This window comes from Sinohyriopsis cumingii, chromosome 12 (genome assembly GCF_028554795.1).
Source record: "Sinohyriopsis cumingii isolate HCF-2022 chromosome 12, ASM2855479v2, whole genome shotgun sequence".
Classification (NCBI taxonomy): Eukaryota; Metazoa; Mollusca; class Bivalvia; order Unionida; family Unionidae; genus Sinohyriopsis; species Sinohyriopsis cumingii.
In genome coordinates this window covers 29,970,346-29,983,774 of record NC_142972.1, presented here as the reverse complement: position 1 = coordinate 29,983,774, position 13,429 = coordinate 29,970,346, and the positions used below count along the sequence as shown (strand labels likewise).

General features: G+C 34.3%; 1 protein-coding gene across 1 annotated transcript; it reads left to right on the top strand.

Annotated features, from left to right (window-relative positions):
* LOC149786175 (uncharacterized) lies at window positions 1–9,918 on the top strand. The gene is made up of 4 exons (XM_089975900.1): window positions 1–134; window positions 1,379–1,470; window positions 8,742–8,935; window positions 9,650–9,918. Exons 2-4 carry the CDS (start codon window positions 1,454–1,456, stop codon window positions 9,916–9,918), a joined length of 480 nt encoding a protein of 159 aa, XP_089832026.1. The 5' UTR covers window positions 1–134; window positions 1,379–1,453.
* Window positions 9,919–13,429: the final 3,511 nt, after the last annotated feature.

Below are 13,429 nucleotides of genomic sequence, written 5' to 3'. Positions count from 1 at the left end.
TTGCAACTAGCCATGTCCAGGGTCTTCAGGGAAATCATTCCCGGTACCTGCTGACCAGCTCTGGATGTAAAGTCATTGCTGTCCATGGTGGCCCTGATACCATTCCTGTCTCCAGATTCACCTTTGATGCCAAAGTAATTGTTTAACTTTTTGCATGTCCACCAAAATGTGAACCATACTGTATATTATGTTATGATGTTTGTCCTTCCTTCTGCCAATTACCAATTTTGTTTTCACACAATAACTCAATTTGTCCAACATTTACAAGTATCAAATTGTGTGGCTGGCTTACACTTGGAGTATGGAAGAACCCTATCTATTTCAGGGTCAAAAGATCAACTGTCATAACTTTGTAATCCACTATGTACCTTCATGCCTGTTTGCTCATGACTTACACATTTGGTAGAAAAGAAACCTATTGATTTTGAGTCAAAAACTAAAAGTCATTGTGACTGAAAGAGAAAAAAATGATGTTTTGCATTGTAACTTTAATTGTAGACCATACATTGACCACGGTTTGTGGAGGGCTTGAACATAAAATATGGATGAAGCTTGCTGATTTTGGAGTCAAAAGGTGAAGGTCATTGTGCCAAACAATGGGTTTAGCAGAATAAATTTTGTTCTAGAGTAATTTCCTTGACCAAGCTCTGTGGCTGGCTTGTACTTATGGTAGTAATGTATTCAAAAGGTTTCAGAATCTGAAGGATAGATATCAGTGTGATGGTAAGTTTGTTAAGTAAATAATAGTTTCAGAACATTAAGTTTATTTCAAAACCAATACCTCTACTGAATTCATTTAATTGATAGTAGACCCAATGCAGTATTAGACTTGTGACTCAGTCAAATATTGCGGGGGCCCCGAGTGGCCGAGTGGTCTAAAGCGCTCTCCGTTACGGATCACTGCCATCTCACTAATGTCTGTGTGGGTTCGAGTCTAAGATTCAGCTAACATGGATATGTGAGAAAGCTCGCCAGTAGCTTCTCGTGGGTCTGTGGTTCTTCCCGGGGTTTTCCCTGGTTCTTCCTCCACCATTAATACTGGCCGCCATGCATAGCCTGTCGTGTGCTGAAATATGGCATTAAACCACTACAACAACAACAACATTCATATATTGTAATAGGATTTTCATCCTCAGTTACTCATTCAAATGCAGTAAACTATCCTTGGTCATGTGGATACTGTCCTGGTCTCATTCAGTAGAGCTATTACTGCCATTGTTAACGACAAATAATGTTCAATTTAGTACAAAGTTCATTTTTGATGTAAATTGCTTTTATGATCAATTTTGGAATATTTTCAACTATTTTTCTGAGGAATAATTTGAAGAAATATAACATTACTAAAGTACAAAAATATTTTAATATTACTCTTCTCAAGGTAACAGAGAGAGACCTCAGACTGACTTACCTACCTGCTCATCGAGCATGTGTTAAAGCAGGAACGTACAGCTTCATGTGCAGTTATAACAGGTAAGAGCTGAGATGTATCAGAATACAGGACATCAGATCATATGTTATGTTTTTAACTCATCAAAACCACAGAATTCTGATGTATTTTACATTTGATCTTGCCTCCCATTAGTATAAAGTGCTTTCTGTATAAGACCCCTCCCTCCAATATTTGTGTTTCCTATTGCACTGCTTTTATATTATAATAATTAGCATATATAATGTACTAAGCACCTCAACTTGAGTCAAGTACTGGGCTAAACCAGCTCAATTAGATGCACAAATCAATTTTAGGAAATTGTTTTGTAAATTTTCTTTTTAACCCCAAGGAAGGGCAGGGGGAGTGATAGGGTCAGTAACAAAAAACAAGGACAGTCAGCTGACCGGGAACACACATTTTTGTTTCGGTCTTATTATGTTGGCTCATGTATAACGTCAAACAAACTGCAAACATTATTGACCTAGATCTGTAGTAACATAATGTGGTGGCTAGTTTGGGTCTATGTTATTGTTTAATGAATTATTTTAAGTGACTTCCAGTACTTGATGTGGAAATTGTACTATTTTGGCAAAATCCTCGTTTAGGACACTTTTGCCAAAAACACAAAAAAACATTTGAGGTATAAATCCTTATACATTGTGTATAGGCATATCAGCACACTCCTGGTTATTTAGTGGCAAATAAAGGTTAGTAAGCAAAAATGGTATAGACAAAAACTGTAGCAAAATGCTATTTTTGACTTATAGATTTAACGACAAAACCTTGTTTTCAGTTTTGAGAAAACCATTTGAGGTATGTATTTATGTGTGTGTGTGTGTGTGTGTGTGTGTGTGTGTGTGTTGTTATGACTCTATGGTCTTAAACTAACTAATAGAAAAAGCAAAACAAACAAGTTTAAGTAAAATTCTATAAATATTTTTTCTTCCTTTAATACAAAGTGAACATTTACAAGGAACTTAGAGTACTGCGAATCAAAATAAAATATCCTAAAAGTTCTATTATCACAAGTCCAAAGTATTGAGTGTTCAGAATTAATTCCAGGCCTTGAAAGTCCTGACTTACCAATAGTTATGAATATGCTGATATACTAATAGTCTTTATTATCACAGTGATATAATCCAGAATGTCTTGGAATAAATACACAATAATCCCCAAATAGTATTTTAGTCCAAAATGTCAATGAGCATTTTGTAATTACAATGAATAATTTAAATAAATAATTCCTCTCAAATTACATAAAGAGCACATCTAAAATTGATTCTAGAAGGACTGATATTAAAATAGAAATGAATAATTGTCGCTTGGTCTTCTTCATAAACAGACTGTCACCTGACTTATGACACAACACTTAAGTCATTTCTAGTGGAAATCTCCATCAATTTCATATGGTCAGGTCTGTTTACTTACATTTTAGCAACCAACCTAACAAACATCTTGTGCACCAGGGTTTTTACAAGGGAACTCGGATCCAAGTAAATATGTTGTTTACAAACGATCATGTTAAATTATAATCTACAATCATGGATAAAAGTTGACTACATAATATGCTGTTTACAAATGACCCATATAGTCTGTAATCGTTGATAAAATTTAAATACAATATATATATATATATATATATATATATATATATATATATATATATATATATATATATATATATATATATATATATATATATATATATATATATATATATATATATATATATATATATATATATATATATATATATATATATATATATATATATATATATATATATATATATATATATATATATATATATATATATATATATATATATATATATATATATATATATATACATAACAATGTATGTGTGTGTAGATGTGTAGGCACATCACCAGTCTTGGCTATTTAGTGTCAAACAAAAGCTAGGTGAGTAAAAACCTTGCCAAAATCCTTAGGAAGTTAAACCCATCCAACCAGGACTAAATATATACCATAAGGCAAAAGACAAAGTATGAAAGTCTGCAAATACTCTCAAAAAGGCAAAAAAATGAAAATAAAGACAAAAAACACAAACAAAATGCTTAAAATACAGTCATATTTTTTGGTATATTCACCACACTTTAAAAAGTCTAAGATCTCAGACCGAAAATTATCGCAGGACACATTGCATCGTAAATAGGTTGCCGTCATTATAGTTGCCTCTTGCCAGTTCTGTATCTCTGTACCTCCATTTGAGATAGACAAATGCACATTAAAACTTGTAGGATGACTTGGTTAGTTTTTCATGCCGTTTTGGTAATAAGGCCATGTGAGCTTATGGTATGACAACGTGTTCAACAAACATCCATGAACAACTGCTTGTTAGCACTTTGGAAGGGATGTTTTTCAAACTTGAAAAATGAGCCTGGTTCGTAAGATCTTGTACAAGTTCAATAATGAGCAAAGTCTGTGCATATTAAGGATGTGATCTTGCATCTGATTAACTGAGTTTGTTACAATCCTGGAAGCTGTATTTTTCATCTGATTTGGATCAAACTTGAAATATTGGCTTATGTCATCAAGATCATGGTCTAGCTCGATAATATGTAAGATTTATGCATATTAATGAGATAATCTTCCAGCGGATATGCAGGGTTTGCCACCACTGGCTTCATTGCTTGAATTTTGTGGAGTTGGATTATACTGCATGTGAACAGTAAAAATTTGAAAGAATTAAAGACCTTAATTGATTATGGTTGGTTACTAAAGAGCTCTATCAGCATAACAATTAGCATTAGTTTGATTCTGTCTGTGAGGTATGTTCTGCTTCGGTACTTAAAGTTGTCAAGATGGGTAAGCGTCTATACGATGCATGATCAAAAGTAATTTGAACAGGATTAAAGATGTCAATTGATTTTAGTTGGATTACTCATGGTCTAAAGTGGCATAGGACCGGGTCAGTTTGATTTAATTGTTTAAAGTTTGGCAAGATGTTGAGCATAACAATGTCAAAATAACAAAAACCAAGCAACCAAAATATCACAAAATCAAATAATAGTTGGAAATGGGAATTTCAGTGGTTGCAATCACATTCAAAGGGACATGAATATGCAATCTGCTCTTCATATTAAAAAGATTGTAAAGTCTGTTATGGTGACAAGAATGACATCAAACATGTTGCAGAATTTGAATTGCTTTTAATCACATAAAAGTAAATTAAGTGCAACAAATATACCATCGCTGAAATCTTTGTTATGGAATCTGCATCAACTGTGGATAACATAAGAAATGCAAAGACATGCCAATTTTATAGCCAAATGTATTACCTCATGAGTGGCCATCTTCTGAATGCAATCAGCAATCACGATTTTTAGGCAAATCTGAGTTTAACACTATTATGAATGACCACATTGCAAAAACTGATATAAACATCACTGAACCTAGTTAAATCCTTCATAAACAGGAATCTAAACCAAGCTAAAGTAGGTGTCACTAACTGCCATTGTAATATGTAATGCCTGGGATAACAAAGGTGTCTGCAAATTAGGCTTAAAGTTACAAATAGTGTGATGATACAATGTTTTGTGCTTCATGTGGAGAATCTTACTGATATTAAAACAGCATTAGACCCAGAGAGTACCAGTCTTGAGCAGTTCTGGCTGGCAGTCAGCAATATGAATCTACCCATATGCACAAAGAGGTTGAAACTTCTTGGTGCAAACAGTAAAGTTGTCTTGATATTGCCACATTCCAATGCAGACACTGAAAGGACATTTTCCATTCTGAGGAAAATTCAAACTAACTCCAGAGGAAACCTGGATCCAGTAACAGTGTATCATCTCCTAAGTGTTAAGATTAACGTTGATGAAGTCTGCCACCTTTATAATCCATTAATATTCCAAGGAATGCTTAAACTGCTTGTGATACCTGCAGGGAGAGTATGAATGACACCAAGTTACTGTGAAAGGACTTATTTGATGAGATGATGTGTGTATTTTAATATTATAAATGTAAATTTGTATAATAGATGCAATTTTTGTCCATTTGCAATGCTAAATATTGGGTCAATGAAAATCCTCCTTCTTTTGAGATAAAAACTCCTGACTTGACCTGTCTTTTGTAATACATGACTTATGTGTGGTATCAATTTCTCAGACAGGTTTGATAATAGGTAATGTCCATACATGTGACTGAAATAATGCTACATATGATTGGCAGAAATTTTTACTGCTGTGGAGACCATATATTTTTCTTGGATCAGCTTAGTGATGAGCAAGATTATTATCTTGCACACGATTGACTGACTCTCTGGAAGCCATATAGTATGATTCAGTTTTTATCAAACTTGGTATATGAGTTTATGTCATCATGACCTCAGAAGAATGCAATGAGATGATGTGTGTATTTTAATATTATAAATGTAAATTTGTATAATAGTTGTATTTTTGTTTTTTTCATTTGCATGCTAAATATTGGGTCAATGAAAATTCTCTTTCTTTTGAGGTATTTTGTAATACATGACTTTTGTGTGGTATCAGTTTCTCAGACAGGTTTGATATTAGGTAATGTCCATACATGTGACTGAAATAATGCTACATATGATTGGCAGAAATTTTTACTGCTGTGGAGACCATATTTATTCTTTCTTGGATCAGCTTAGTGATGAGCAAGATTTGCTTGTATATTATGTGGTGATCTTGCACACGATTGACTGAACTATTGTTACTTCTCTGGAAGCCATATAGTATGATTCAGTTTTGATCAAACTTGGTATATGAGTTCATGTCATCAAGATCTCAGAAGAATGCAATAAGGAGAGCTCCACATTATTAATAAGGTGATTTTCAATATGAGTAGCTGATCTCATCTCTTGAGCAACTCTGTGTGATCATATTTTTATAAGACTATGTAAATGGGCTACATAATCAAGATATCCGATCATTTGTTATAGGAATGAGACCTTTGCATACTTATGATGTGATATTGCATTTGATTGGCTGATGGTTTTGCAGCTTTAGAGAATGTTCAGGATTCAAAGTTGCAACTACATGTATTATTGTTGCATTTGTGACTTGACATTCAGAATTGGGGGGTGAAAATATTCAAATAGTCATCCTCTGGAAGACATCAGAATCATAATTTGTTGTATAGAAAATGACATGAATACATTCTTATATCAAATATAGGCCACTTTTTCTGCATTTAAAACACCTGAAGTTTGCAATATAAATTGCAACATAATTCCATTTTGATTTTGAGACTGTACATTCCCATATTAAGTTGCCATCTTTTCAGGTAAAAGGTCAGGCTTATTATGTTATTGCTTGTATATGCATTATTTTGACATTTGCATAGAGCCAGAGCCATTAGTCACAAGTTATTTGAAACATATATTTGTTTTTGTTATATTTTAATATGGTTTAAAAAATAACCCAGTTTGCTTTTCTCCCAGAACTTTTAAATTTTTTAATTACTTAGAGCTAATAAATGCATTGTCTTTCAAAACAATCCTGAGAAATTCAGTAGTCAATCCAGATCAATCATTGGTGGAAATTGAATTCACATCCTTCTGGCAATGGATCTGTTTCCTTAACCACTGAATCACTATGGCTACTGTGGGTGGGGATGTCAGCAATTTTCAAATAATGACTTCTTGGGGATAATACCTGAACCAGGAATCCACGCTGACTGCATGAATTAGCTCGTTTTGTAGTCCCAAGTAAGTGTATATATTCTTTAAAAGGGTGGGGTGATAAACAGTTTGTAAGCTATGAACTGGAGCATGTCCTCAGTAAGCAGAGGGGAGATCCAGAGCCCCATGCTGGTTGTATGACTGATGGCCTTTTCATGCCAAGAAAGTGTATTTAATATTTTTTGCATGTTTTTGGTCAGCAAAAACATCTCTCATGGTTAAATGCACATTAATGAATAAAAATTAAAATTATTTGCCATGTTGTGTCTGTTGTATTTTTTTCCACAAGAAAATACAAGCAAATTAAAAACATAACTTCTATATTTTAATCTCCTTTATATCTGGTCTAGCAATACCAATAGACAGTGTAGCAATTAAGTTCTCCAGACATTTCCTTTTCCACTCAACATTTTCATTAATGTATGAATTAGCATTCGAAAATTAACATTGTCACTAGGTGTGCAATATGAGACCCATTTCTTTAGGCCTCTTGTTTGATAATATAAAAAATTTATGTATGAAAAATTTTGTTAAAAAAGAATTTATGATTTGTATGTATTCACTTATAGGAATATTTATATGAATTACGGTAGTTGGTAATTTGTTCATATTGTGCAAGAGGTTGACAGAAGTTGCAATTGACTGGAATCATAATATGCTGTTAATTACATAATTATAGCTGTTACAGGTTAGCAATTTATTGTACTTTATGCTGTTACAGGTTAGCAATTTATTGTACTTTATGCTGACACCTATGTAAATTGCATAATTATAGCTGTTACAGGTTAGCAATTTATTGTACTTTATGCTGACACATATGTTTTACACCTACTGCTAAATCCAAAGAAGCCTTTTCAATTTGCTTATATTCATCCTTCAGTCTTTGCTCCCACAGAGTTATGCAAACATATTATTAGCATGTCAGATTTTGTATATCCAGATATCTAATGAGATTGTTTTGCATCTTATGTAAATTCTGTCGTCATTATGTATCATTATGTACAGTTGTAATCTTTAAACACTAATGCTTTCCTGTGCTAGCTTACTGGCATTATTGTAGAAAACCAATGGACATTATCCCTTTTTGACCATGAAAAATATTTCTTTCACACTAAGCTTGTTAGCATTATAGCATTATTTTAGAAAACTGATGGGCATTAATTTTCTTTTTGACCATTAAAAAGTAGTATTTTCTGCTGTTATCTTGTTGGAATTATTGCAGGAAACTGCTGGACATTACATCCCTTGTTGAACATGGAACAGTAATGCTTTCCTCAGATAGTTTGCTGGCATCATCACTAGAAAATGCTGGATGTTATATCCCTTGTTGAACATGGAACAGTAATGCTTTCCTCGGATAGTTTGTTGGCATCGTCACAAGAAAATGCTGGACGTTATATTCATTTTTTACTATGAAACAGGCATGCTTTCTTTATGTCAGATGCCATTCAGGCATAATTTTTCAAATAAAATTTTTCCAGCAATGCAGTGCTGTATGATTTTAGAAGGAAATTTATTATTCGTTGTTTAGTACTTACACAATGTTATATACTAATGTTTTGGAAAGTCAGTTTATAAACAATTGTCCTCACTCATACCAAATATTGATATTGTTTCATTTTCTCTATTCAATCAATAACTCAGCATCAATGGAATTCCCGCATGTGCTAATGATAGGATTCTGACAGACATTCTTCGAAATGAATGGAATTTCACAGGTTATGTTGTAAGTGACCTGGGGGCTGTCGAGTTAATTATTACAGCACACAAGTACCTCAAGACGCCTATCGACACAGCAGCTGCCTGTCTCAAAGCAGGAACAAACCTTGATTTCTCAGGTAAACAGAAATCAGTGTATGATTATATTGCTGAGTTCATTTTCATAGTGGAGATAAGGGGAGATAAGATTGCATTAACCTAATCTTAGGTCAGTTTCAGCATGGTGTAATAGGTACACCCATCAAAAGTTCTGCAAAAATACTTCACTAAATTATAAAGTATGACTGTAAACTATAACAGCATGAAAGCTGTTATTTTAAGCAAACAAATGAATTTTGTACTTGATGATGGTTAACGCTAAAGCTTCTGCACAAATGAGCTATTTTGAAGGCCATGATGGTTAACTTTCTGCAAGGTATTGTGGGTAAAACTGGTACTAAAGCATACAGGCATGCACTAAAGCACATAGGCATGTAATAAATCACACAGGCATGCACATATGGAGAGTGCTATAATTCCCTTGACTATTTTAATGCAATGTATGGTGACGTTATATGGCAGTGATTCATTGTAAAACTGATATTTTCTAAAAGTATTGTACAAGACTATTTAAAGGAGGAATCTATAGTTGTCCTTTTTCTTGCAATTTAGGTTTATCAGGTATATATATATATATATATATATATATATATATATATATATATATATATATATATATATAGCTTTATTCAACATAAATGATGTATACTTTCAAATTCAATTTCATAAAGCCAAAAAAAGCTGTTGCATATATGATATGTTATATGAAAAGGATATTTTTTGTTGTTGCTTAGTTGATGCTGTCAAGCAAGGGAAGGTTTCAGAGGAACTGGTCAGAGAAAGAGTAAAGCCTCTTTTCTATACTAGAATGAGGCTGGGAGAGTTCGACCCACCATCCATGAACCCATACTCGCAGTTAAACCTTCCTGTTGTCCAGAGCCTTGAGCATAGAAAACTTGCACTTACAGCAGCCATGAAATCTTATGTCCTGCTGAAAAATGATTACAACATTCTACCTTTGCCAAAATATTTCAGCACAATTGCGGTAGGTACCGGTATATAGGCTTTTGTTCCAAGAATTTACATTTATGTGCATTCATAAGGACCCTCACACAGTTTTATGCTTGTATCCATAATACAGATAAAACCCATTATAACGCGATTCATTATAATGCAGTTCTGCTTATGATGCAATGGCAGCATGGCTTCCATTATTTTTTTAAGGTGACCTCGTTTTTAACATCCTTAATACATGCTCTCGGAAAAGCCGATTATTCATTTCCCTAACATTTTTTATCCCAGAACTGCATTTAATGTTGCCTTAACTTCCGAATTTTTCTAAAACATATTGTGATATATGATCAAGAGGTTAGTTAAAACTGATGACATCAAAATTTCAATGGACATTTTCTATGGGGAAGTTTTTTGAAAAATTTTAATAATGCAATCCCGCTTATATAGCGATGTTATTCTTTGGATCCCAAGCATCACATTATAACTGGTTTTGCCTATATAGGTGCAGTGACTATATACAGGTTCTGGTTGAGAAAACCACAGAGAGTTGTATGGTGTTTTTTTATATTTGTTATTGGTTCTGCTTATCAGACAATCAAATTCCAAGTGAGAAATTCCATTGTGATACGCCATTCATGCATATGTACACTTACTGACATTACTCTTATCATCACGGACTGCTTTTGGTGGCCTAAGTGGTTTGAGCATCTGCCTTGAATGCAAAAGGACACAAGTTTGAACCCTGGCCAAGTCATACCAAAGACTTATAAAAATGGTTTTAGCAGGATAATGAGACTGGATGCTACATGTCTGCGGCATAATGCCCCAGTGCTAGACATCACTATAAAGTGCCACACTGCAGACATTGCAGCAATATGACTGAATTTGTTTTAAAGCTATGTTAAAAATCTGAATCACACACACACACACACACACACACACACACATGCAAATGATGGGAATGACATGCAAGACATTGTTATTTATTTTCTGATGGCATTGTCATTAGTGTAGATGTCAACAATAAGTTTTTGAAGACACTGTTATTTATTTTCTGATGACATTGTCAGTAGTGTAGATGTCAACAATAAGTTTTTGAAGACACTTTATAATAAAGTATTTCGTGGTATCAAACATACGCTTATACTTAATCAAGCTGAAAAAATGATTGATGCGAGCTGGTGCTGATGCCAATCCAAATTACCAGTTTGTAATTTCACGACTAGTCCTGTGGATTCCACGAATCGTTGCATCTATCGATAAAGCAATCGAACTTGAAGCGATGTTGACAACATTTATGAAAAATATATACTTTGAACAAAACAAAATTTATCAATTGCAATACCAAATTCGACTGATAACACGAAGAGAATAACAACAACACCATGTAAAAATATCCGGATGCTGATAGTGGATCTAAAATTTCAATCGAAGAGTTAAGAACACTTTATCTGATATTTCACTTTGATAAGCAGTAAGCATAGCAAACGAGCTATTGAATCATATTGTGATGTTGAAGTTACATTGACACGTATTGTGTCTCATAGATTCTACAAAGGACAGGATGACCGTCCAAGTCTGAAGTGCTCTACACAATACATTTGGTATGTGCGGTATAACATTATCAAACAAGCGGCGGAATGTATTGATTTTCTTGCTAGCAAGAGACTGACTACCAGGTGTAAGGTCCTCTGCACTTGAAATGTACAGCATTTTACAGCAGACGTGGATTGATCCACTAACAAGTGGCGGAATGACCGCGGTATAAATTGTATCAGACGAAAGGAAAAAATTGAAATGAAATAAAATATACATAAAGGTAATTTATCGCCGAGACAAGTTAAAACATTTACACAAGCTATTGTTAAACGACAGTCTGTTTCGCTGAGGATAGATTTTGGAACCCCGAGTGCTGGCCAAACTAATGCTAACACAGCGGCATATCAATAAAATACGACTGGAAGGACCTTTTATCATAAAGTATCAGTAGCGCAAGTTGCTGAAATATCCAGATCGCATGCGATCCTTGGAGGATTTCTGGGAGCTGTATTAGCAATTGTTGCAAAAACGGTACAACCCCAATTATTAGCAGCACTAGGTACCCTGTGGATAGCTGCTGCCTGGGGGAGGCGATATCCTGGGCGACCAAAAGGATGCTTCCGGTGACGGTATCAAACAGTTAGTAATCTAGTTATTTTTTTCTAACGATTAAAAATAAAATATGCCCAAAACACAAAGTGTTTAGAAACGTAAAACAGCAGCAAAAAACGTAAAACAACTAAAGCAAACAGAGAACCGCAAAGACGAACCGGAAAGCAGTCCAAGGTGGATTCATAGCGGGAAGTCTACTTCCCAATCTGCTTGGGATAGGATGTGGGAGAGGATTAATGCTACCTGGTACCAGACGTTGAAAGCGTCCCCGTTGGACAACTTTGAGATTCTAGATAAATTTAACGATGTTAGCGGATTTCAAGGAATAATTTTAAAACATGAATTCGCAATTCGAAGAATCCGACAGCTGGCGATCCAATCACCACCTAGAGCTCTCTACAGACAAATCAATGTTATGTTATAAATATTCGAACTTTCAACGAAGGATCTGGCACTCATTGCATAGCTCTTTATAAAAAGAACTATTTTGATTCGTTTGGGTTGCCGCGAAGTGATATTATCGAACAGTACGTGCTATCGTCCAAGTATATATAAACAAAATTACTCTGATCATTTTCAGCCAGTTGGAACTGCAGTTTGTGGATATTATTGTGCTATTTTTATAAAACAAATGCAAACCACTCCGATAGTGATTTTCTGAAAATTATTTTACAATTTACACCTAAACCGGGCATGGAAAACGAGAAAATTGCAATTTTATCTAACAAGCAAATATAAAAATTGCCACGTATTGCTTGAAGTGCAGACGTTAAACGGAAAATACAGACGAAACCATGTAACTACTAGCAATAACAGACTAATGCTGTAAAGTATATGTGCTGCCTGTGGCAAGAAAAAGAGTATGTTTCTCAAACGTGACTCACTATTACCTGGAGATCAAGGAATGCCAAGAAGTACTAATACTGTTTTAGTCGACAATTAAATTATAACAAAATGCAAATCCATTTTGCATGCAAATTGTGTACATATAAAGCTGACCACGATCTCTGCATAGAGCAGGATAAAATAGTAACTTATTGCCAGTGTTATAATCACCGAGCTGTAATCGGATCTGGCTTCGATATTGACAAGTTAATTGGTAAATTACCGTTACCCAGCAATGGATTGACCCTGCAATTTCACAAGTACACTGGACCCTGGAATCCGTTCTATAAGCAACTTGATGAAAATGGTAATTCATTAAAAGGTCAAGAGTCATACAATCAGGTCGACGAAATTGCAATGTGTCTTGACACATGTTACTGTGACAACGAAAACGATAAATCTGGTTGCGACCGTATTATGCTTGACGGGCTAAGTAATATGAAACCTAGTGGAATAAGAGAGCGAACTGATTGTAAGCTAGTACGAAGTGAAATATAAACTTGGGCTTGGTAAAAATGAAATGT